The 19,719-nt window shown below is 43.2% G+C and overlaps 7 protein-coding genes across 7 annotated transcripts; 3 read left to right on the top strand and 4 right to left on the bottom strand.

Annotated features, from left to right (window-relative positions):
• The first annotated feature begins 75 nt into the window (after nucleotides 1-75).
• Nucleotides 76-2,085, top strand: FA14DRAFT_159854 (BING4CT-domain-containing protein). Its single transcript, XM_025498417.1, has one exon. The coding sequence runs from the start codon at nucleotides 88-90 to the stop codon at nucleotides 2,038-2,040; it is 1,953 nt and encodes a 650-aa protein (XP_025358441.1). The 5' UTR covers nucleotides 76-87; the 3' UTR covers nucleotides 2,041-2,085.
• A 21-nt stretch (nucleotides 2,086-2,106) lies between these two features.
• On the bottom strand, nucleotides 2,107-3,501 carry FA14DRAFT_116753 (uncharacterized protein; the record flags this gene model as incomplete). Its single annotated transcript, XM_025496191.1, has 3 exons — nucleotides 2,107-2,790; nucleotides 2,875-3,294; nucleotides 3,394-3,501. The coding sequence occupies 3 exons, from the start codon at nucleotides 3,499-3,501 to the stop codon at nucleotides 2,107-2,109; spliced, it is 1,212 nt and encodes a 403-aa protein (XP_025358440.1).
• Nucleotides 3,502-5,519: 2,018 nt separating this feature from the next.
• Nucleotides 5,520-6,575, top strand: FA14DRAFT_115385 (DUF21-domain-containing protein; the record flags this gene model as incomplete). Its single annotated transcript, XM_025496104.1, has 2 exons — nucleotides 5,520-6,258; nucleotides 6,355-6,575. Coding segments are annotated over 2 exons (960 nt in total), but the record flags the coding sequence as incomplete, so codon positions are not given.
• Nucleotides 6,576-8,799: 2,224 nt separating this feature from the next.
• On the bottom strand, nucleotides 8,800-9,179 carry FA14DRAFT_23363 (uncharacterized protein). Its single transcript, XM_025502045.1, has one exon. It carries the CDS (start codon nucleotides 9,114-9,116, stop codon nucleotides 8,892-8,894), a length of 225 nt encoding a protein of 74 aa, XP_025358438.1. The 5' UTR covers nucleotides 9,117-9,179; the 3' UTR covers nucleotides 8,800-8,891.
• A 2,682-nt stretch (nucleotides 9,180-11,861) lies between these two features.
• FA14DRAFT_177413 (uncharacterized protein) lies at nucleotides 11,862-12,686 on the bottom strand (the record flags this gene model as incomplete). Its single annotated transcript, XM_025500739.1, has 1 exon — nucleotides 11,862-12,686. One exon carries the CDS (start codon nucleotides 12,684-12,686, stop codon nucleotides 11,862-11,864), a length of 825 nt encoding a protein of 274 aa, XP_025358437.1.
• A 1,527-nt stretch (nucleotides 12,687-14,213) lies between these two features.
• FA14DRAFT_23344 (uncharacterized protein) lies at nucleotides 14,214-18,562 on the top strand. The gene has a single exon (XM_025502044.1). The coding sequence runs from the start codon at nucleotides 14,576-14,578 to the stop codon at nucleotides 18,413-18,415; it is 3,840 nt and encodes a 1,279-aa protein (XP_025358436.1). The 5' UTR covers nucleotides 14,214-14,575; the 3' UTR covers nucleotides 18,416-18,562.
• A 146-nt stretch (nucleotides 18,563-18,708) lies between these two features.
• On the bottom strand, nucleotides 18,709-19,650 carry FA14DRAFT_117714 (putative methyltransferase; the record flags this gene model as incomplete). Its single annotated transcript, XM_025496245.1, has 1 exon — nucleotides 18,709-19,650. The coding sequence occupies one exon, from the start codon at nucleotides 19,648-19,650 to the stop codon at nucleotides 18,709-18,711; it is 942 nt and encodes a 313-aa protein (XP_025358435.1).
• Between the last annotated feature and the right edge of the window lie 69 nt (nucleotides 19,651-19,719).

The following is a 19,719-nucleotide window of genomic DNA, read 5'->3' as shown; positions in this document are numbered from 1 at the left end:
TTTAAATTTTTTTGGCTGCTGCATATTGAGAAAAATGTTAAAAGAAGAAGAACTGTTATTGAGACTACTGCCACCATCTTTATCAGCATGTCATCATCAGAAGCAGGCCCATCGAGGCGAAAAGGAGGCAAAGATGGTAACAAAAAAGGAAATGGACGTCACAGTGAAGAAGCACTGGCAAAACAAGACAACAGTATCTCTCGAGCCACTGCATTACCCCCTTCATTATCCCAAACAACACCTTTGCCAGATGCAACAGCACCTAAGAGATATCAAAAGATTAAAGATAAGAAACTGCGATCACATCTAAACGATGTCCATCTCAATCAAAAGAGAGCAGCACAACATGCAAAGGATGTAAACGAATATCTTTATTCTTCTGCAGTCGGAGAAGAATCTGGTTTGATAGAGACAGAAGATGCGCTGGAACGTACGGCAAAGGTTACACAAGGGCAGATCAAGGACAGCGTATCCGTAGATGCAGCCAATAAATCATTCTCTCTTGATCTTTCTGGAGGAAAGTCTAACGCAGGCCGAGGACCCTATCGCTCGTCTTATACTCGAAATGGTAGACATCTTCTACTGGGAGGAAGGAAAGGTCATTTAGCAGCCATGGATTGGCAAACGGGAAAGCTAATGTGCGAGATTAACGTCAATGAAACCATACGAGATGTCACATGGCTTCACAATACATCCTTCTTTGCCGTTGCACAGAAGAAGTACACCTACATATACGATAATCAAGGAACGGAAATACATCGACTACAGAAGCATACAGATGTCAATCGAATGCAGTTCTTGCCTTATCACTTTCTCTTGGCAACTGTCGGACATGCTGGATTTCTACGCTATCAAGATACATCAACAGGTAATATCGTTGCAGAACATCGAACTGGACTTGGACCATGCTCTACGATGGCGCAAAATCCATTAACAGCAGTCATTCATCTCGGCCACTCAAATGGTACAGTCACCCTTTGGACACCCAACCTCTCTTCACCTGCGTTGAAGATGTTGGCTCATCGTGGACCTGTAAGCGGGATAAGTGTATCTGCCAGATCGGGTGGACGCGAAATGGCAACGAGCGGAATGGATGGCAGTGTAAAAGTGTGGGATGCTCGAATGCTAGGAAAAGGTGCTGTACGTGAATGGATAAGTAGAAGACCTGCTACTGATATCACATACAGTCAAAGAGGACTTTTGGGCGTTGCTTGGGGTAACCATGTAAGCGTGTACAATACACAAAAAGCAATGGGCAAAGCACCTCCAGGACCATATCTGACAAACGGATTCCCAAAAGGTGAACCGATTCAGGTAAACTTTTGCCCGTTTGAAGATGTTTTAGGTGTGGCACATTCGAATGGATTTGATTCGTTAATCGTGCCAGGATCGGGTGAGCCAAGATTCGATTCAAGCGAATTGGATCCATTCGAAGGTCGTCAAAGCCGTCGCGAGAGAGAAGTACGGTCATTGCTCGATAAAATTCGACCAGAAACAATCACTTTGGATCCTGATATGTTGGGTCAATTGAACGTAGAGGCAGACGAGAATTATGCGCCAGAAAACAACAAGAACAAGCTACCACGTTCGGCTGATGGAAGACCTTTTGCTCGACTTACAAGAATGGAACGCTTGCGGTTGCAAGGTAAGGCAGATGAAGGTGAAGGTGCTGTCGTTGATGAAGTTCGTCAACGGTTGCATCGTGAAGGTGAAGCTGAACAAGACAACGCCAGCAATGGCTCTGAACATGATGACGATGATGCACTCTTTGATGGAAAAGGTACTGTTGAAAGTCGGGACTGGAACGACCCTACTTACATCGGAAAAGGCAAAGATCGATCAAAGCGTAAGATGCGCGGAAGAGACGGCGCACAAAAGAGAGTCGCTATCAAACGAAGCAAAAATGTTGATGATATCAATTCAGCTGCTTTACGTGCAAAGAATGAAGGTATCAAACAAGCCCGAAAGGATCAAGATGAAGATGGTGATGCTCAGCCCCGTACTGCTTTGGATTATTTCTCTCGTAGATCACGCAAATGAGCTTATTTTAATGTACAAAGTTTAGCAATGAATTATGTTTAGTATGTAGTAGTATACAGTTGTGAATCATAAATTGTCTGCCTCCCAGGCATTCATCTCATCCGCTCCAATGATGGGCTCCCATCCGCCTGCGTCCATAATGTCAGCATCGAATAATTTCATATAGCAGGGCATGCCAGGCGTATTGAAGTGCCTGTAAGGTTCATTAGGCGGTAATCTTGTTCCGCATCTGTAACAGAAATGCGTATTGCAAGCCTTGCAGGTCATATGGTTACAGCCCATAAGTTTGGTGATATTGATATGACAACAAGGACATTTTTGTGAATTTGCTTCAATCCAAGCTCGATTACTTCTTTCTTCTTCAAACGTACGAACCATTCTTTCCAAATTTGCTTTTCCATATTTCATTTCCATCGTCTTTCTTTCCATACTGCCTTCCGTTGTATTTTGATAGGCTTCAATCAAGGCAGTATTGGAAACAATATTGCACGGATTACCATAATGCCATGCTTTTTGACAATAAACGCAATACGTATAAGAGCATGCACTACATTGACGCATAGCTTCATAGGCAGTTCCAACATCTTTTGGATCGCCATGAACCAATTGTTCGCATTTCGGTCTTGGACAAAACCCAAACGTTGGATCACGTAAAGCAAGCGCTTTTTCCTGTAGCTCATGTAGTCTCTGTAACAAATTCGCACCGACCAAAGATACGATCTCATCTTCTGTAATGACGCCAGCACCGTTCTGGCTCACATCATCGGCTTGCAGAGGGCTCTTTTCTGTGTTTACAGGCAGTGAGACTGTGTCAGCTGCATTTTCAGATTGCACACGTAGCTTGACACACTCCGGGTCCGGACAAGCTGTTGCTTGACGAGGATAGCCATCAAGGATTGATCTTGAAATATATTCCGTTAGACATTCTTGGCAAAAGACGTGCTTACATGATACTTTCCAGCATTTCCCGCCACGTACGTCTTCCAAACAGATCCCGCATCCATATCTCTCTCCTTCGAAATTCTTTCGCTTAGAGAGGATATCATTTGTACGAATGATCGTAGCTAATCGTGCTGTGTTATTGTCTTGCCCAGATACCACGTATTCGTGCAACAATATGCCGTCTTTATGTGTACCATCCCTTACGATACTCTCCTCTCCGCTCCACAAAGACTCCCGCAGCATTTCGTACCAAAAGTACAATACTTCACCTGGCATCTCTTCCCAAGCATGCAGGAGTGCATTTTTGAGATGCTTGATTATATTCGCACGAAACATAGCAGCTTGTGTTGATGCAACAGAGAATGCTGATCGTCTTTGCCATTGCGTAAATGTAGATTGATCACCTTGTACGCTCACTCTTCCGATAAAATCTGATGCAAGATAAGCGATCCGAGGTGGTTCTTTGTCTGGATATCCAGGTGGCAATTTGACAAGTGCTCGGATAGACGGAAGATGCATGATATTCTCTAGAGCAGTCTCTTCCACTGTCTCCTCCCAGTCCTGCTTCTGAATATTGCTTGATGATTTTTCGTTTCCCACTTTCTTCCCCTCAGCTTCCTTCTCCGGCCGAGCTTTCAGAGAGTTGCATTTCTTTAGAGAGTCTCTCTGTATGCTCATCTTATCAATGCTTGCGGAAAGGTCATTCAGAATATCTCCATCTTTCTCAATCTTTCCAGTCTCGGAGACCATATGCGATCGTATCCTTACCCGTTTGGGTTCATCAAATGTTATCGGAATCGTAAAAAGTACCGAAGGCATCGAGCCATCTTGACCTCCTTTCCGAATACTGATTTGATCTTGAGGTAAGATTGCTTCTAATGCCATGAATTCATCCTCTCTCCGCTGGACTGAGTCCTCATCAAATAGACAATCGCTGTCTATTTGATCTACTTTTGTTGTCATGATGTCATTGACATTGTGATTTCTTATGGATGTGGTTGTCGTTTCTAAAGAAGATCATATAATTTTCATGCATGCTCACTTTATCGCCGATCTTAGTAATCAATTCAAATCGTCTGATTAAATAAGCTTCTTCTCCCCCCACCCCCGCGGACCGCTTGCACCCTTTTTGCCAAGGCGAGCTAAGTAAATGATGAAATGCCGCCGATAAGGTGTACCCCTTCGGCTTTTGAGCCTACGGTTAGAATGGATGTGCGGTAAAGAGGAGGGGGATGCGGGACACCTTCACCGCATTTTCGGTTTCTAATGCTCCTGACCTCTTTTGAATCGATCGGTCTTCTTTTGTCATTGCATATTTTGGGAAATTGGAAAGAAGCAGCCTTGAAAGAGATGTCCCACACCCTAAAATAGTTTATGGCTTTTGACAAGATCGAAAGACGGAGATAAGTCAATGGGGAACATGTCGGGCTTACTTCTTGTTCGATCTAGCATACATCATGGCTGTGTAAAAGAAGATATTGATTGATGTATTCCATATAAAAGAGTGGAGTTGTCGAGAGCCTTTGGAACATACATTTGGGTCACACGATGAGGACGCGTACAATAACAATAATTTACAGGGTTATCTTGCCTCCCTAAAGCAAGCAGTATTTCTACTCCCTAAAACACATTCAAATGCATGCATGCACTGCACATTAGACGTGTGAAATAGTAATGATGTGCTTTTTAATGCTTGCGCAAAGTGAGAATGATAAATATTTAAATAGAACATCGAGTAAAACACACCATTCTCCCTTTCTCTCCACCAACACACAAAAACGGTACTTTTCTTGATTCTTGTTGTCATTTCCAATCGAAAAGGGCAACAATAACAACTCATAACTACAACAAATTCTCACTTTTCGTCAACATCACGCGTCAATTGCGTTCATTTTAGCCAACGTATGGTTGACCCTCCCGATATATGTGGCTTCATCCTTTCCTCATCAAAGCCTAAAGATTTCATTTCGATCAAAGAGAATGGTAAAAACCCTTCAAACTCATTCCCTTCCTTCTATCAAAGCCGTCATCGTGTAAATGACCACATCGCTCAACAACATCAACATTTAAACAAAAACAATCATTGGAGCATCAACGGAAAAGCTCGTACCGCATTCAAGCGCCGTAACTCATTCAATCTCGCATACTTGTGCCTCATCTTTTGCATCTTTGTATCCACTTTTAGTCAAGTAAGTGGATATGTCTTGCCTTCACAACAGAGCGGCATTGTTGCCACCAATGATGCAAGCACGCACCCCGATCACATCTCCTTCCAACCCGACAATGGGCTCAAATATGATCCAACGCCACGCGATAATAGCGAGGCATCATTGGAGGACTGGTCCGCCTTAAAGAGACATTCTTTGGAAAATGACTTTTTGAATATCCTACCTCAAGGTAATGTCGGTATGAAGCGTGACAAGAACGCCGTTCGACCTTCATTCACCTTACCAAGCGCACAATTATTTAAGCGACAACAAGCAAGCCCGAGCAGCTCCTCCGGCTGTGTTAAGGAACCCATCCCGGAAGGTCGCAAAGTCGCCTTTGGTATTTTAGTGCCCATCCTTGTATTGTTGTCCGGTGTATTCGCCGGTTTAACGCTAGGTTACATGTCTTTGGATGAAACACAATTGAGCGTTCTCATGACAACGGGTGACGAAATTCAACGTGAACGCGCAAGCAAGATCATGCCCATTCGTAAAGATGGTCATTTGTTATTGACAACTCTGTTGATTGCAAACATGATCACGAATGAAACATTGCCAGTCATCTTTGACCCTTTACTGCCTGGTGGCGTGTACAGCGTCATCATCAGTACCGCTCTCATCGTTATCTTCTCCGAATTGATTCCTCAATCAACTTGTTCCCGTTATGGATTGCAAATTGGAGCTGTAATGGCCTTTCCCACACGCATCATCATTCTCATCTTCTACCCTATTGCGTGGCCTGTCTCACGCATCTTGCATTGGGTTTTAGGTCCGCATCATGGTATCGTGTATCGACGAGCGGAACTGAAAGAATTGGTCACGATGCATGCTGCTAGTGGAGGTCGAGGAGGAGACTTGAACCGCGATACAGTTATGATTGTAGGCGGTGCATTGGACTTGCAAGAAAAAGTGGTGAAACAGGCAATGACACCGATCGACAAGGTTTTTATGTTACCCTTTACGGCCAAACTTGATTATCCTACACTTGAGAAAGTTGTCCGAAGTGGTCATTCACGTATTCCGATCTACCAAGAAGTTGAGGTCCCTGTCAATCAACCCAAGAGTGGAAGTAATACGCCTCGTCGAAAGCTCAATAATATCTTGTCTCCATTCAGTCGCAAATCTTCTGTGGGACCAGTTGCCGATGAAACAAATGACGTCAAAGACAGCACAGGCGCAGATAGCGATAATACTGTAAAGACTATTATTCGCAAGAAAGTGATCGGTACATTGCTGGTCAAATCATGCGTTTTACTTGATCCTGAAGATGCTGTTCCCGTAAGCTCGATGATCATCAATGCGTTGCCTACCGTTCCGGGCGATGAACCTCTCTTGAACGTCCTCAATGTGTTCCAAGAAGGCCGTAGTCACATGGCCATCGTTAGCCCTCGTCCTCGCCGCGGCATGAACGAAAGCACAGCAGATCTTGGTAGCAAGAGCCATTTGTATCACAGCAGTCAAGGTCCTGGTGGTCCCTTGAGTTCTTCTGCTGCTCCCCGAGTGGATGGATTGGGCAATATTGATGAAGAGAAGCACATCGATGGAACTCATACAAGTGGCGATAGAACCTCAAATCATTCTTCTGACAGCGAAGCTAGTGACAATACCAAGAACGGCAAAACCAAATCTTGGCGTAAACGATTCGGCTTGTCAATTGGTGAAAAGGATATGCTTGAGCAAACGGTGCCTGCGGACGCAGAATTGGATGAGAAGAAAGTACAGCAAAAAGCGATCGATTTGGGCGAGTTGAGCAAAGTTGATTCACGCTTATCCTTTGCACACGAAGAAGGAGATGGTCAGCCAATCGGTATCATCACTTTGGAAGATGTGCTGGAAGAACTTTTGTGTGAAGAAATTCTGGATGAGTACGATGATCGTGGGAACGAAGAGGAAGATTTCCGTACATTCGTTCCTCCACCCAGTCCTGACAAGCCTTTCAAACCTGTTGAGGATGAGAAATTGGCCGAGGAATCAAATGGCGCTGGCATCCTAGACATCAATACTACATCTGCAACGCTTGAATCTGATTCGAACAAGCCGGGTGACGCTCAAAAGACAAATGTCACGCCTCTTCCCACTCCTGGAGGAGCAGCACCCAAGAAGACAATGCTTGGTCGTTTCGGTTTGAACCGGCAAAAGACAAGCAAAGCAGCAGAAGATGAGACAAGTGCACAACAGGATTCGAGTGCTAATGCCAATACACTTCGCACCACGGAAAATATCACGCACACTTCACCCACTGCACCGCACTCCTTGAGTGCTACACCGATGGAGATGGCACAAATTGATGTGAAAGAGGACTCAAACGACACCAATTATTTCACTTCCAAATCAATCGGTGTACGTCAACCAATTCGTTCGTCCAGCATGCCAGCTGAAAGCGAACGTGGGCCAGATGGACAAGACGATACTGGTTTGTTGCCCGCGCCCATGCTTGGTGAAGCAAAGGTTGAAACGGATCATCCACCAAGCTTTGGCGGTCAATTCGTCACAACACCGCCATTGATGACACCTCAACCAAGTAAGCCAATCGTTGTACGTGCGCAAATGCCCGGAGGAACGCAAAAGACTGTGATTGCTAGTGAAAGCTTGTTGCGCGGCCGACAAATGAAAACTTCCAATACACATGCAGGTGGAATGAACGTTGGTGAAAGTGGTACAGGAACGGTGCAAAGTCCAACTGCCAACGTCTTATCCCCAGGAGTCTCTGGAACGCCAACGAATATTACTAGCCGCAGTGCAACGCCTGTTGGAGGTAATCGTGGAAATCGATTCAAAAGTCAGGCTGCATCAGGCTTGGGTGGTACCTTGTCGGGATCTGTGATTGCTCAACAACAGCAACAACGCAGCCGTTCCTTGGCCGCTGTTACTTCTACAAATGTTCAACAACCTCAAACGTCTGATCAAAAGCAGATCGATGCTGAACCAGACAAAGAGGAAGAGTAAGCGCAATAAACGCACTCACATTCAATCATCTTTCTCTTCTTCGATCTTTTCTTTGTCTGTTCGATCTCAATAAATATTTTCGTATTCTTTATAATCACGCTGAAAGGGGGGAAGAAAATCTTATTTCAGATCATTAAGGGGCTTTCGACTAGTGATTAATGATTTCTACCTTTGACATAGGATTAAGTGGTTGCAAGCAATCAAAGTAAGATCCATTAGCATGTCCACTTGTTGCTGGATCTTGAGGGTCTTTAGGTTTTGCCTTCTTTTGCTCTCGTTACTAGTTTTGTCGTAGCCGTTGGTGTATTGAAAGCAAGAGTACGTTTATTCAAGTTCTTTATGTCGCTTATTGAACGTCCTCCTACACGTCCTTGCTCTTTCTCCGCACCTGCGAATGCGAGTGTTAATACGAGTAATAAGATAGTTTCAGGAATGAAGCGAGTATATGTAGGAGAATGCTCCTTGACTCTCCCTCTTCTCTCTTCTTACCTCATCTACGATAAGCTCCTTTATACTTATTCAGGTTTTTCATCTTTCATCAGTGTAAAGGTGAGTATTAATCGAATACGGTAGATCGTAGCAGCAAGCATCATTTATATCATAGCAGTCAAGGTCTCAGCGGGAAAAGGAGATGCAATATTATGGTACTATGTTATGTGGACGGGTACAGTGTCAAAAAGCACAAGCTATTCGAAAAGTATGAATTTAAACAATGATGGAGCTTGCCATACTTGATGCATATCAACCATAGTCTGACTATGGTGGTCCATCTTGAGGCGTAGAGTAACCGGGACTATCTTTCGGAGCACGGGGCTGGACAGGTTGGGACCTTGACATCCATTTGGCTGTTCTCGTAGGCCCATTCGTACTTAAATCTCGCTCTTGCGGGACGTCACCAACAGTTGCCCCCCTGCTTGCTACTGATAAGACCATGAAAGCCATCATCGTTAAGATAGTAAGATAAAATTTACCTACAGGCATTTTACCGAAATTGCAATTTGATAATTTTGATGAAATGATGGTATTTCGAAATTTATTTATTCAGAAAAATAGTGCCTTTTATAGCTATAAGTCAACTTCTTCAATAAGTCTTACAAATTAAACTTTCAACTAATGTGGTCACTCCGGGAAGATGAATATTTGATAAGTGAGGAGAGTAATTTTCGCATTTTCAACCATCCCTTTTTTAGTACGATAAATTGTATTGTAACCCTTCTTCATTAATGCAGTCCTGTCTGATAAAATTTCTGCAACAAAAGGAGATCAAAAAAGATTTCTTATATGCCGGAATCTTCTTCCCTACACAAACATATAATTCATTTACAGCTTAATATTGTAAATTAAGTGTTGGTGCAGATGCTTGCTCTGTGGCCGGCTTGGCGATTCTATATACATGGACAAAGTGCAGAGATGTATAAGTTCGATTGATGTAAGAGCTTAAAAGACACTTACCTAGTTTGCAAAGCTCGGAGCGGCCAGATTGAGGGGGCAGGGAAGATCGCTGCGCTGAGTATAACTCAACGTTTCTACTTTCATCTTCCGGAATGAAAGGATTAGCAAGAGTAGCAGTTATTAGCATAGGAAATATAAAGATAACATAGGACATTTAATGGTAATCAGAAAAAGGCTATAAAGGATGCTTGACATTAAAAGAGAAATAAGTTGATGATGACGAAAACAAAAAGATAAAGGAGTATAAAAACAACCAAAAATTGGCCCTCTCCCTTACCAAACCTAAGAGACGGATTGTGGATTAGCACCGAAAGCTAAATTCGATCATTTGATAAAATCCTTCAAAGATTGTGCTGGTTATTGATTACGGTGGAAGTTGGTGAGTGTTATCTCCTTCTGCTCTTTCTTCCATTGAACGTGAAACGAGATTTACGGTTTTCGTTGGTCCTTCCTCATTGATGTTGCGCTTTGTCATTCCCGAAACGAGTGGAGAAGCGAAAGCGAAAATGAAAAGCGAAATAGTCAACGTCTTTGCGTACCGCATTTTGTGATTGTGATTGTCTGAAAGTTTTTGTGGGATTTGGCTTTGTCTGAGTTTTACTTGTTATAGATTCAAACGTCACAAAGAATGAGATGAAGAGTAAAATGATTTCTGTAAATGAGTACAAGTTCGATTATATATATTTCGGTCAATGAGATGAAAATGAAATGAATCATATCAAATTCTAGGTGAGAAGGGAAAAGATAGCAAAATACAGGAGTGATAGATGAAATATGACATACCGGAACTAGATCGAAGCGCGGACGAAGTGCATAACAACCTGAAGTGATGTGAACATGTGGTCTGATAATCTGGACTTGGGGGTATTTAGGATATTCTCCGATTGTGAGAGGGAAGTGTTAAAGATCCTCTATACGTAAGACGGGGGTACTTTCGAATATGATAACACAGTGGAATATTGTGGTCAGCTTGTCTTTCTAGCTTGATTGTGATAGAGTATAGCAAAAGAATGCGTAATGAATAAAAGGGAGCATCTCCTGTCGGGCTAATTATCCGAAGTTGGTTAAGTCTCAGAGATATAGAACTCCCATTAAACGCATATCAAAAAAAAATTATACTCGAAAAGGAGTGAAAGTTTGGAAAAGCGTAAATTGAATATTAGAACATATACTGATGATCCCTTTTTAATCCACTAATCGCTCCTGAATAGCTTCTCCTGTTTGCGCCTTGCACATCTCCACGGTTACCTCCCAACAGCCCTGATTCCAGGCCACTTTGACGACATAATTCACTAACTTTACTCCCTAGTGAATGTATAGGAGGTATTCTCGTACATTCTATTCATTGGGTTTTCCAAGACAAAAGTCTCTCCTGAAAAAACTTGATGCTTGGGCTTTCGCTCCCAAGAAGGGGTGATGATTAGGCTAAATGATGGCTGAATGACCCGTATTAATAAGCTGTAATATTTGTCCGTACGCAGCTCCTGATCATAATCTCCTAGTCTCACTCCTCACGCCATGTTCATCCCTCATTGCCGTTGAAGTAAGGAGGTTTTGGCACCTCGTTTTGAAAAGTCGAAAGTATAAAAGAGGCCTTTTTTGCAAAACTTCATAACTACATTTTTAACTCATCATTCATTTTCACATATCTTCAGACTTTTCAAACAAACATGCACTCCAAATTTTTAACATACTTCGCTGTAATGGCATTCATGGTCATTTTGCTCACACAAAGTGAAGCAGCACCAGCCTCAAAGAGAGAACAGCCTTCCGCTTTTGAGGCCCGTGATTCTTTCTGGGCAAGGGCAAATCCATCTCCAAGCGGAGCCACAAACGGTCACGGTCATTGATTGAGCAATATTTCAAGCTCAAAGTGGATCATGCTCAAAGCACAAGTCTATACAACGCAAAAACTGCTGATTCCACGCTTTTATAACATGTGCTGATCCGGTATAAGCCGACTTCCGTCAAACATCATACGTCTATCCAGTCTAAACTGTCTTTCCACCATACACCTTGTGCTCTTAAACATTTCATCTTCCTCAATACACTTTTTACTATAACATATAATCAGTCCGAGCCTTACTTTATATGAAAGATCAATCTCATCAATTATAGAGCAAGGATATGATGGAGGAAGAGTGAATGAGTCTACATGCTACTTCAAGGTGATTGAGAAGCGAAAGAGGGTATCATAGTGGAAGAACGATCACTAGGTACACGATAAGAACGAACATTATATGGCAAGCTGGCTTTACATCCAATCCATCAGTCCTACTTCGCTGCTTCGCTGGTTCCTGCTTCGGCCTTTGCACTTCCATCTGCGCTTGTCTCAGCTTGGGTGCTCTTGCGACGTTTGAAGAAAGATTTTAACTTTGCTCCTGCATCATCCGTTGCTTCATCGTCTTTTTTTGCTTCTTCTTCTTTTTTGACGAGATTATGGAAAACGGCAAAGAAAGATTCTTTGTTCGGTTTTGTAGCTTCTGGTGCTGGTTCTGGTTCAGCTGTCTTTGCTCCACCAAAGATGCTTAGCCAGCTACCGGTTCCTGCAGCTTCCTGATTGTTCGCCGCTTCTGCGGTTTCATCCTTTTTGTCAACCAAAGGTTTACTCCATGCTCCACGCATAAGGTCTTGAACACGAAGCGTTAATCGTCTGTTCGGTTTTGCTTCTCCTTCGGCTCCTCCTTCTGTAGTAGCAGCAGCAGCAGCGGCGGCGGGGGCAGGCGTTTCGCCTTCCTTATTCTTATCTGCATCTTCTGTTACCAAAGGTTGTTTGAATGCACCACGAATGTCACTAAAGAATTCTGTTGCTCTTGCGCTTAAACGTTTTGCGCTTGTTGGAGTGGGCGTTGAAAGATTTTGATCGCCACCACTGGCATCAGCATTTTCTTCTTTATTTTCACTTGATTCACCTTTTGTTGTGTTTAGTTTTGTGGTCAAATTTCTTTTCAAATTTGAGAATAAAGCTGCCGCTTTTTCAGCTGTTGGCGTGCTTGGTAATGATTTTGAAGCGTCATTTGAAGTGCCTGCTTCTTCGGTGGTGGCGGCTGGAGCAGACTCTGCGGCCGTCTCAGTAGCTTTTGTGTCTTCGGCGGTCATGATGGTGAGGTTGTGCAGTTGTGTAGCAAGAGAATGGTGAAGGAGATGGTGGCAAACAACAAGAAAAGGGCAAGACAAAAAAGAAAGGTATGATAAAAATGGATGACAATGTACACTTTATAATGTACTAATTTCACCACACTCCAAAAGGGGACTTGGCAAGGAGTTCATCAGAGGAAGATTGGCAGGGGAGTGGGCTCGGACCTTTTTTTTCTTTTTTGGCAGTGCCAAAAAGCAAAGAACATTTTGTATGATGCAATTTGTATTTGATCAACGGCCTCCGTAAATTTACGCATTCAATATAGGGACGTATGGATAATTTCCACGGCTCAGATGAGCGGTTATTCTTTTTTCTTTATTCCTCGATTCCCCTATGGTCATCGGTGATAGGAGCGATACCGCGATCGCGAAAAGAGAATCAATGATAATTTGCCAACAACCTCTTGTGTGGACCTGGTCCAGCATTTTGATGAGACAGTTCCTAAAGTATGGCAAGAAAGGCGCGACAACAAAGCGCGAGTTGAGGAGGAAGTGTTGGAGTCATCCTTTCCTGGTCGGACAAAAAAGGTAGCACGTTCTTTTTACTCCGTTTCGATCTGTATATGCATTTAGACTACTCCTAAAGATTTGATTTGTTAGGCTCCCCGAAATGAATAGAAAAAGAAAGTTTGAACGGAAGAGAAAAAGAATGACCAAATTATTTGACGCCCTTTGGTAAGAAAGCGCAGCGGAAACGCGGAACGGTATGGCCGCTGCCGCATTTATTGGGGATCTATTTTCAATCTCAGCCTTTTGTCGTTTCCCCTATTCTAGGGCGGAGACTATTTGATTGAAGCCGATCTTCAGTTTGTGTTTCCTAACTCCTCTCTCCAATGATCCTTAGGACAAGAGTAGCATATAAGGTCGCAGCAGCGCAATCACTGACTTAGCGTCAAACATCTCAACCAGCTGCAGTAAAAGCCGGCTTCTTGATATTGGGGATGTGAATGCTTAGTAAGTGTTATGATCTTGATTCAATCTTGCGTGTATGCTGTCCTGTTTGACTCTCATTGTTATCCTCCCACCCGAGCATAAAATTGAGGAACACTCCGTTTGATCATGAATGAATGCACTTACGCTGTGACCTAAAGGGTCGTGCATATACAAAAAAAAAGGTTACACGCTAAAATTGATTGTATTGAATTGCCAAAAAAGGGCCCGTAACCATTGACAATCACTACCAGAGAACTTACAGACACCGGATATGGTTAAAGGACTAATATTCATCATCAGCCCATTCATTCATTCATTCATTTCCATCTTCTTCCGACTTTCTTTGCTATAATGTAAATGATATTGTTGTACTGAATGCTTGTTTGTAATCTGACCGCGGATTTAAATGCAATTTGACAGGTTGGAGCGTAAGCAGGTTGTTGCTGTTGCTGCTGCTTGCTTTCGGGATTAAACGACCGTTTACCTTTAAATCGGCAGTGGATCGTGGCTGCTGAGCCGAAAATGCAGTGAGAATTTCATTACACTTTACACGCGCGCGTTTATTGACTATAGAATAGAAGAATTGGCGGATTTAACGACAGTGAATATGCTGCATATGCAGTGCATCTTTAAAAAAAAGTATACTCTGCACTTGCCCACTTCTTCTTTTTCTTCTTTATCAGCCCGTGTAAAATTCATTATGCTCAGCATATATGATCGAGCCCAGGGTCTGAACACTGAGTATGTTGCATGAAATATGACTGAAGCAATCTTGACCACCAAAACAATACACACCATCATCATTCACTTCCAATATCATCTTCAAGAGACACATGTCGCGGTGAATGGCAAGTCGGAATTGGTGTTTTTGAACACAGCACCTTAGCAACATACATCATCACATTCGAACTCAAGCAATGATGGAGATCGATCGATCTTCATCACCCAATGGAAGCTCAGCCGCTTCAACGGCATCATGTTCACGTTTCGTTCACATCTTTCGCAAAGCGCCAAAGCAACCGGAATGTGATGATCCGAAAAAATGGGCAAAATTCTTAGCAGCATATCAAAAAGGAGAATGGGATAGTACGGCAACTTCACTGAAAGCTTGCAGTAAAAAAGCACAAAAAGTCAAAACTGAAGGAGGCAAAGAGATTGATAATTTTGAATTCTTTTCAAAATTCAAATATCTAGCCGCACCACCCCTACCCAGAGAGAAAAGTTGCCTTCGAAAGGAAACTTTGCTACGGCATGGCTTTACAGGTCCTCAAATTCGTCCATCGGTCAATAGATACGTCAGACATGCAAAGAGCGTGTTCAAATGCGATTACGTATCTGTTTCAGTTGCTTCCAGTGATGAAAAGAATACCCTCTTCTTGGCATCAGAAGGATCGGCTTGCCTTGTCACCAATACGGTCATGTGTGGTCATGCAATGCTCTTGGGCGAAGACGAAGTGTTTGTAGTGCCCAATATTGGCGAGGACTGGCGATTCAAACATTTGATCGAAGACCAAGAAAACAAAGGGCCCGGTATGCATTTCTATGCTTCGGCACCAATCTTGTTAACAGCACAGGTCGAATCGGATGAAGATCAAGTACCCGTACATGTTGGGAGACTAACGATCATGCGAGAAGAACCTTGGAAAGAATTTGGTGACGCTGAAGCAGAAATATTACTCGACATCGCTCGTATGACGCAAGAAACGTTGGAGAACGAATACTTGCAAAATTACACAAGAAAGGTACAAACAATGCAAAGGGAAGCCGCAAAGATAAGTTACAAGCTCAATATGATGCTGGACTCAGAAGTGTTTTCACAAGAAGTTGCACAGGGAGACAGAACAGGCCTGCTATTCAATTCATCCTGCATTCAAGTTGTTATAGACGTTTTGCGCGAACAGATTGGCGCTTCAAACGTAGCGGCGATAGATGCGAGCAATCTTCACTTGATGTCTCCAGCTCGAACATCCTACAATTCTAGTTCACCTAGGACTAGCACAAATTTTGGTGCTTCTCCGGCAGGATATACGTGGATGTCAAGATCCGCTTCGACCACATTCTCACCCTCACAAGAGCCCATGTCACCTTTGCTTGGTGCATCATTACTCACGCCAAGTTCGGAAGATTCAATTACCACTTCTGTTGAATCAGGCTCGCCTACTCAACAAAAAACTCCAAGACCTCCAAGACAGCACTATCGATCAAATTCATCCATATTCTCCTACAGCAATGACGATGAGATGTACAAAACAGATCCTCTGACGCCTTTACGCATCATTTGCACTTCTGGTGACGAGACACAATCGCCTCAAGTGAGTAATCCATCACAACGTTCGGCAGTTTGTGGATTATTCACAGACCTCAAGCGAAAGGGTTTATACACCAAACCACAATGGTACGATTTGACGCTCGATCCTGATTCAGACGATGATGAAGAAGAAACACCGCAAACAGTCAAGAATTCCTTGAGTCCAATCTTGCCTGCTCAAGCAAAATCATGTGTTGCTATTCCGGTCTTTTCCAACGATCGTACTCATCCCCTAAGTCTTATCGTAGCTACGTGGGATACACCGAAATCACTCTTGAACGCTGAACGATACTTTTGTTACACCATTGGCGTAATGTTGGCCGCTATGGCATTCCGTCAACAGGCGAGTATCGCTGATCGTGCCCAACTTGACTTTATTCGCTCTGTACAACATGAATTACGTACGCCTTTGAACGGTATTTTGGGAATCACTGATTTCTTACGTCAAAGTTTGATCAACGATTCCGAGGCGGAAAAGCTCGATTTAACGCATGATGGTCTATTGGCCAATCTGCTTGAATCGATCCGATTGTCTGGTGTCAATCTTTCGACAATTCTTGATGATGTTTTAGATTTTGGAGCAGTTTCTGGATTAGCACATTCGCAAGCGCCTAGAGCAACACAAATTGAAGAAGTGGATTTGGAACGTGAAGTTGAAGATGTTTGTTTGGATAATATTGAGCATCTTGCGCTATCAAAACGTCAAGATAGTCATATGGGTCAAAGTATGGGCATCTTTAATGTACCGACATTGCTTATCAGAGTTTCACCCGATCTTCAATCAAGATTCCGAACCGATCGTTCAAAATTGCGCAAGATATTGAACAAGTTCATCAACAACGCATTGCGCTATACTGATGAAAGCGGAGTTGTTGAAGTAATTGTTCAAGCCTCTCGTCGTCGTGATAGTGTCACAGGCACGAGCAATTCAAAAGGCATGCAGATCGGTTCAGATCGCTGGGTAGATTTCAACATCAAGGATACCGGCGTTGGAATGTCGAAAGAGTTCCTGGCGAACTCGCTCTTGAAGCCTTTCAGCAAAGCAGACTCCTTTAGTCAAGGAGTTGGTTTGGGTGTCACGATCGCTGCTAGCTTGATTTCGCAATTAGGCGGTGGCTTCAACGTGCAAAGTGAACTGGGAAAAGGAACGCATGTTCAACTTTCTTTGCCTCTAGGATTGGCTGCACCTTTACGTCATCCAACGCCTCGTAGGTCTTCAAGCCTTGCTTCAGCCAAGCCTTATCAGGTCAAGACTGCGGCTTTCCATGGGTTTGAAGGAGAAGGTCAAACTGCAGTTGCGGATCTCATTCGTGAGCGACTTGTACAGAATGATGTTCGCATCGTTGATGCAAATCAATCTCCCGAATTGCTCATTTTGCAAGAAGCATGCTTGTATAGGCCTAGCGAAGATAATCAAACATTGATTGACACTCCTGCCTCAGCTCTACCACGCACTTCTGGACCTAGAGCAAGAACATTGGTCGTTACAAGAACAGCACTCAGAAGTCGAGCATCTCGTGCTTTGGATGGCTTAACCGTTTGGTTCTTCCGACCTCCGTTTGGTCGTGATAGTTTGGAATTGATGGATGAGTTCTTACGTGAAGAATCACCTGTTGTATTGAAACGGATCCCAACACCTTCGCATACCGCAAAGAACATTTTGAATAAAGTCAGAGATAGGCGACATACAGATGCTAGCGCTCATCCTCGATCACCAGTCAAAACGCCAGACAGCAAGAGAAATCGAGATGAATCTGCAACACAAGCAACATCTAGCTGGGACGAGATGGAATCGCTCACTAATTCGGTCGCTACTTCAGCAATCTCAAGTGCACCTCCTCTGGAATCACCCGGAATCGCATCAAAGCAATTACCAATTCATGACATGCTTTCTGAAAAAGCTGTTCAGGCTACGCAAACTGCACAAAACATCACTCCAGTCGCACAACGAGCAGAAGGCGGTGATAAAACCACGGCGGAAGAAACGTCAAAGCAACTGAAACCGTTTAGGATCTTAGTGGTGGAAGATAATCCGGTCAATATGAAATTGATCACGACATTGCTGAAACGTGAGAAATATTCATTCGTCGAAGCGAAAGATGGTGTCGAAGCTGTTGAGCAATACAAAGCATTTGAACCTTCTGTGGTTTTTTTGGATATTTCATTGCCACTCTTGGACGGCTTTGGCGCTTGCATTCAAATGCGTGCTCATCAACTAGAGCATATCCCCAAGATTATCGCCATCACAGCTTTGAGTTCGACCGACGATAAAGTTCGCGGTCTGGAAGAATGTGGTATGGACGATTGGCGTACGAAACCGTTGAGTATCAAAACTTTACGTACCGATATGGTGGCCTGGCAAAGGGATTGGGAAATCGCATGGCATGGAGAGAATGAACTCCAAAACGCCGAAATCGTCAACAACAACAACGTATCTGTCACTGTTTAGTGGCTAATGTCACCTCAAAAAAAATTTTCCCAAATCATTCGCAACTTCTTTATTTTTTCTACCTCCCTTTTTACAACGGTATCGGTATAATACCACTATTATGGTAATCATTGACTCCAATTTGGGCATTCGTCACATTTAAGGCACTATTCTGCTGTATTTTTTTGTCACCTCTGTACTCTACTTTTTATTCGTGTTCTCAATTTGATTTTCACTGCTCGTTCACTTTGGATTGTGCGATATTTGTACAGTATAGCTGCTATAGTACAAGATTGGAGCGGCTCCCCCTTTACTCATTCTATCGACTCTTCATTTTCCGGATCACGTATCCTTCTGAAAGCGGCAAACCATTTGCTACCTTTGTTTCTGATAACTTTTTGTCCTTCTTCAGTTGCATTCCAAACAGCGTCCACGCAAATGTCCTCTTTCAAAAATGGATCATCATCCGGTATTCTCTCAAATAGCGGAAAGGCGGTCAAATGCTTCACCATCCAAATATGTAAATCTTCCACATCTGTGATTGTGTACAAGATACCTTCCGGTCGTAGAATATACGCATATTCTGCCAAAAGAGTCGGAGAAATGATTCGATTTTTGGATTTACGTTGTTTGAAATGAGGATCCGGATGAAGGAAGAACAACTTGGATAATTGTCCTTTATAGAAAAAGTTTGGTAAATGTTTCATTGCATTGACTCGCATTGCTGAAATATTATCATAGCTTCCCGCGATATTGGGAGCATCCTTCACCATTGAGGTGTTTATCTCCGTTTCTGATGGTCCTTCTTCGCCCTCCAGACGTGCCTTCTTATTGGCACTTCCTTGTTCTGCTGATTCGCTGGTATCGCCGTGGTTATCTTGAGATGGCTGCAATGCATGACTTGCTTTTCTCAGCACTTGAACTTTATCATGCACATACTGCGTGACTGAAGTTCTGATCTCCATGCCGACCATCAGCTTATCGGGAAAGTGCGGTGCAAGATAAAACAGAAGTCCTCCAAATCCACAACCAATATCCGCGAATTCTACTTTAGCAGTTCCTTCTGCAAGACTTTCTTTGCCTGGCGGTATCCTTGATGGGAAATGAAAATGCCAATCCATCAATTCAGGTTTTGATGGATAAACGACATTATGATCCGAAAATGGATTAACATGTGCTCTTTGACGATATAACTTCTTTTGTGGAATGATGATTTGTCCTTGACCTGCTCTTTGATTAGGATGAAGCTTTTGCATCTCTCGTGTTCGCAGCTCAACGGCATCGTCTGTTGGCTTGCCCTGCTTGCGCTTTCTTGATCTGGCCAT

The sequence above is a fragment of the Meira miltonrushii genome (genome assembly GCF_003144205.1).
Source record: "Meira miltonrushii strain MCA 3882 unplaced genomic scaffold FA14scaffold_1, whole genome shotgun sequence".
NCBI lineage: Eukaryota > Fungi > Basidiomycota > Exobasidiomycetes > Exobasidiales > Brachybasidiaceae > Meira > Meira miltonrushii.
Note: the sequence above shows the minus strand (reverse complement) of the source record. Positions and strands in the feature narration are given on the sequence as shown.

What these genes read in the sequence shown, in the direction of transcription:
- FA14DRAFT_159854 (XM_025498417.1), top strand. Translation starts at nt 88, where the DNA reads ATGTCATCATCAGAAGCAGGCCCATCGAGGCGAAAAGGAGGCAAAGAT.
- FA14DRAFT_23344 (XM_025502044.1), top strand. Translation starts at nt 14,576, where the DNA reads ATGATGGAGATCGATCGATCTTCATCACCCAATGGAAGCTCAGCCGCT.
- FA14DRAFT_23363 (XM_025502045.1), bottom strand. Translation starts at nt 9,116, where the DNA reads ATGCCTGTAGGTAAATTTTATCTTACTATCTTAACGATGATGGCTTTC.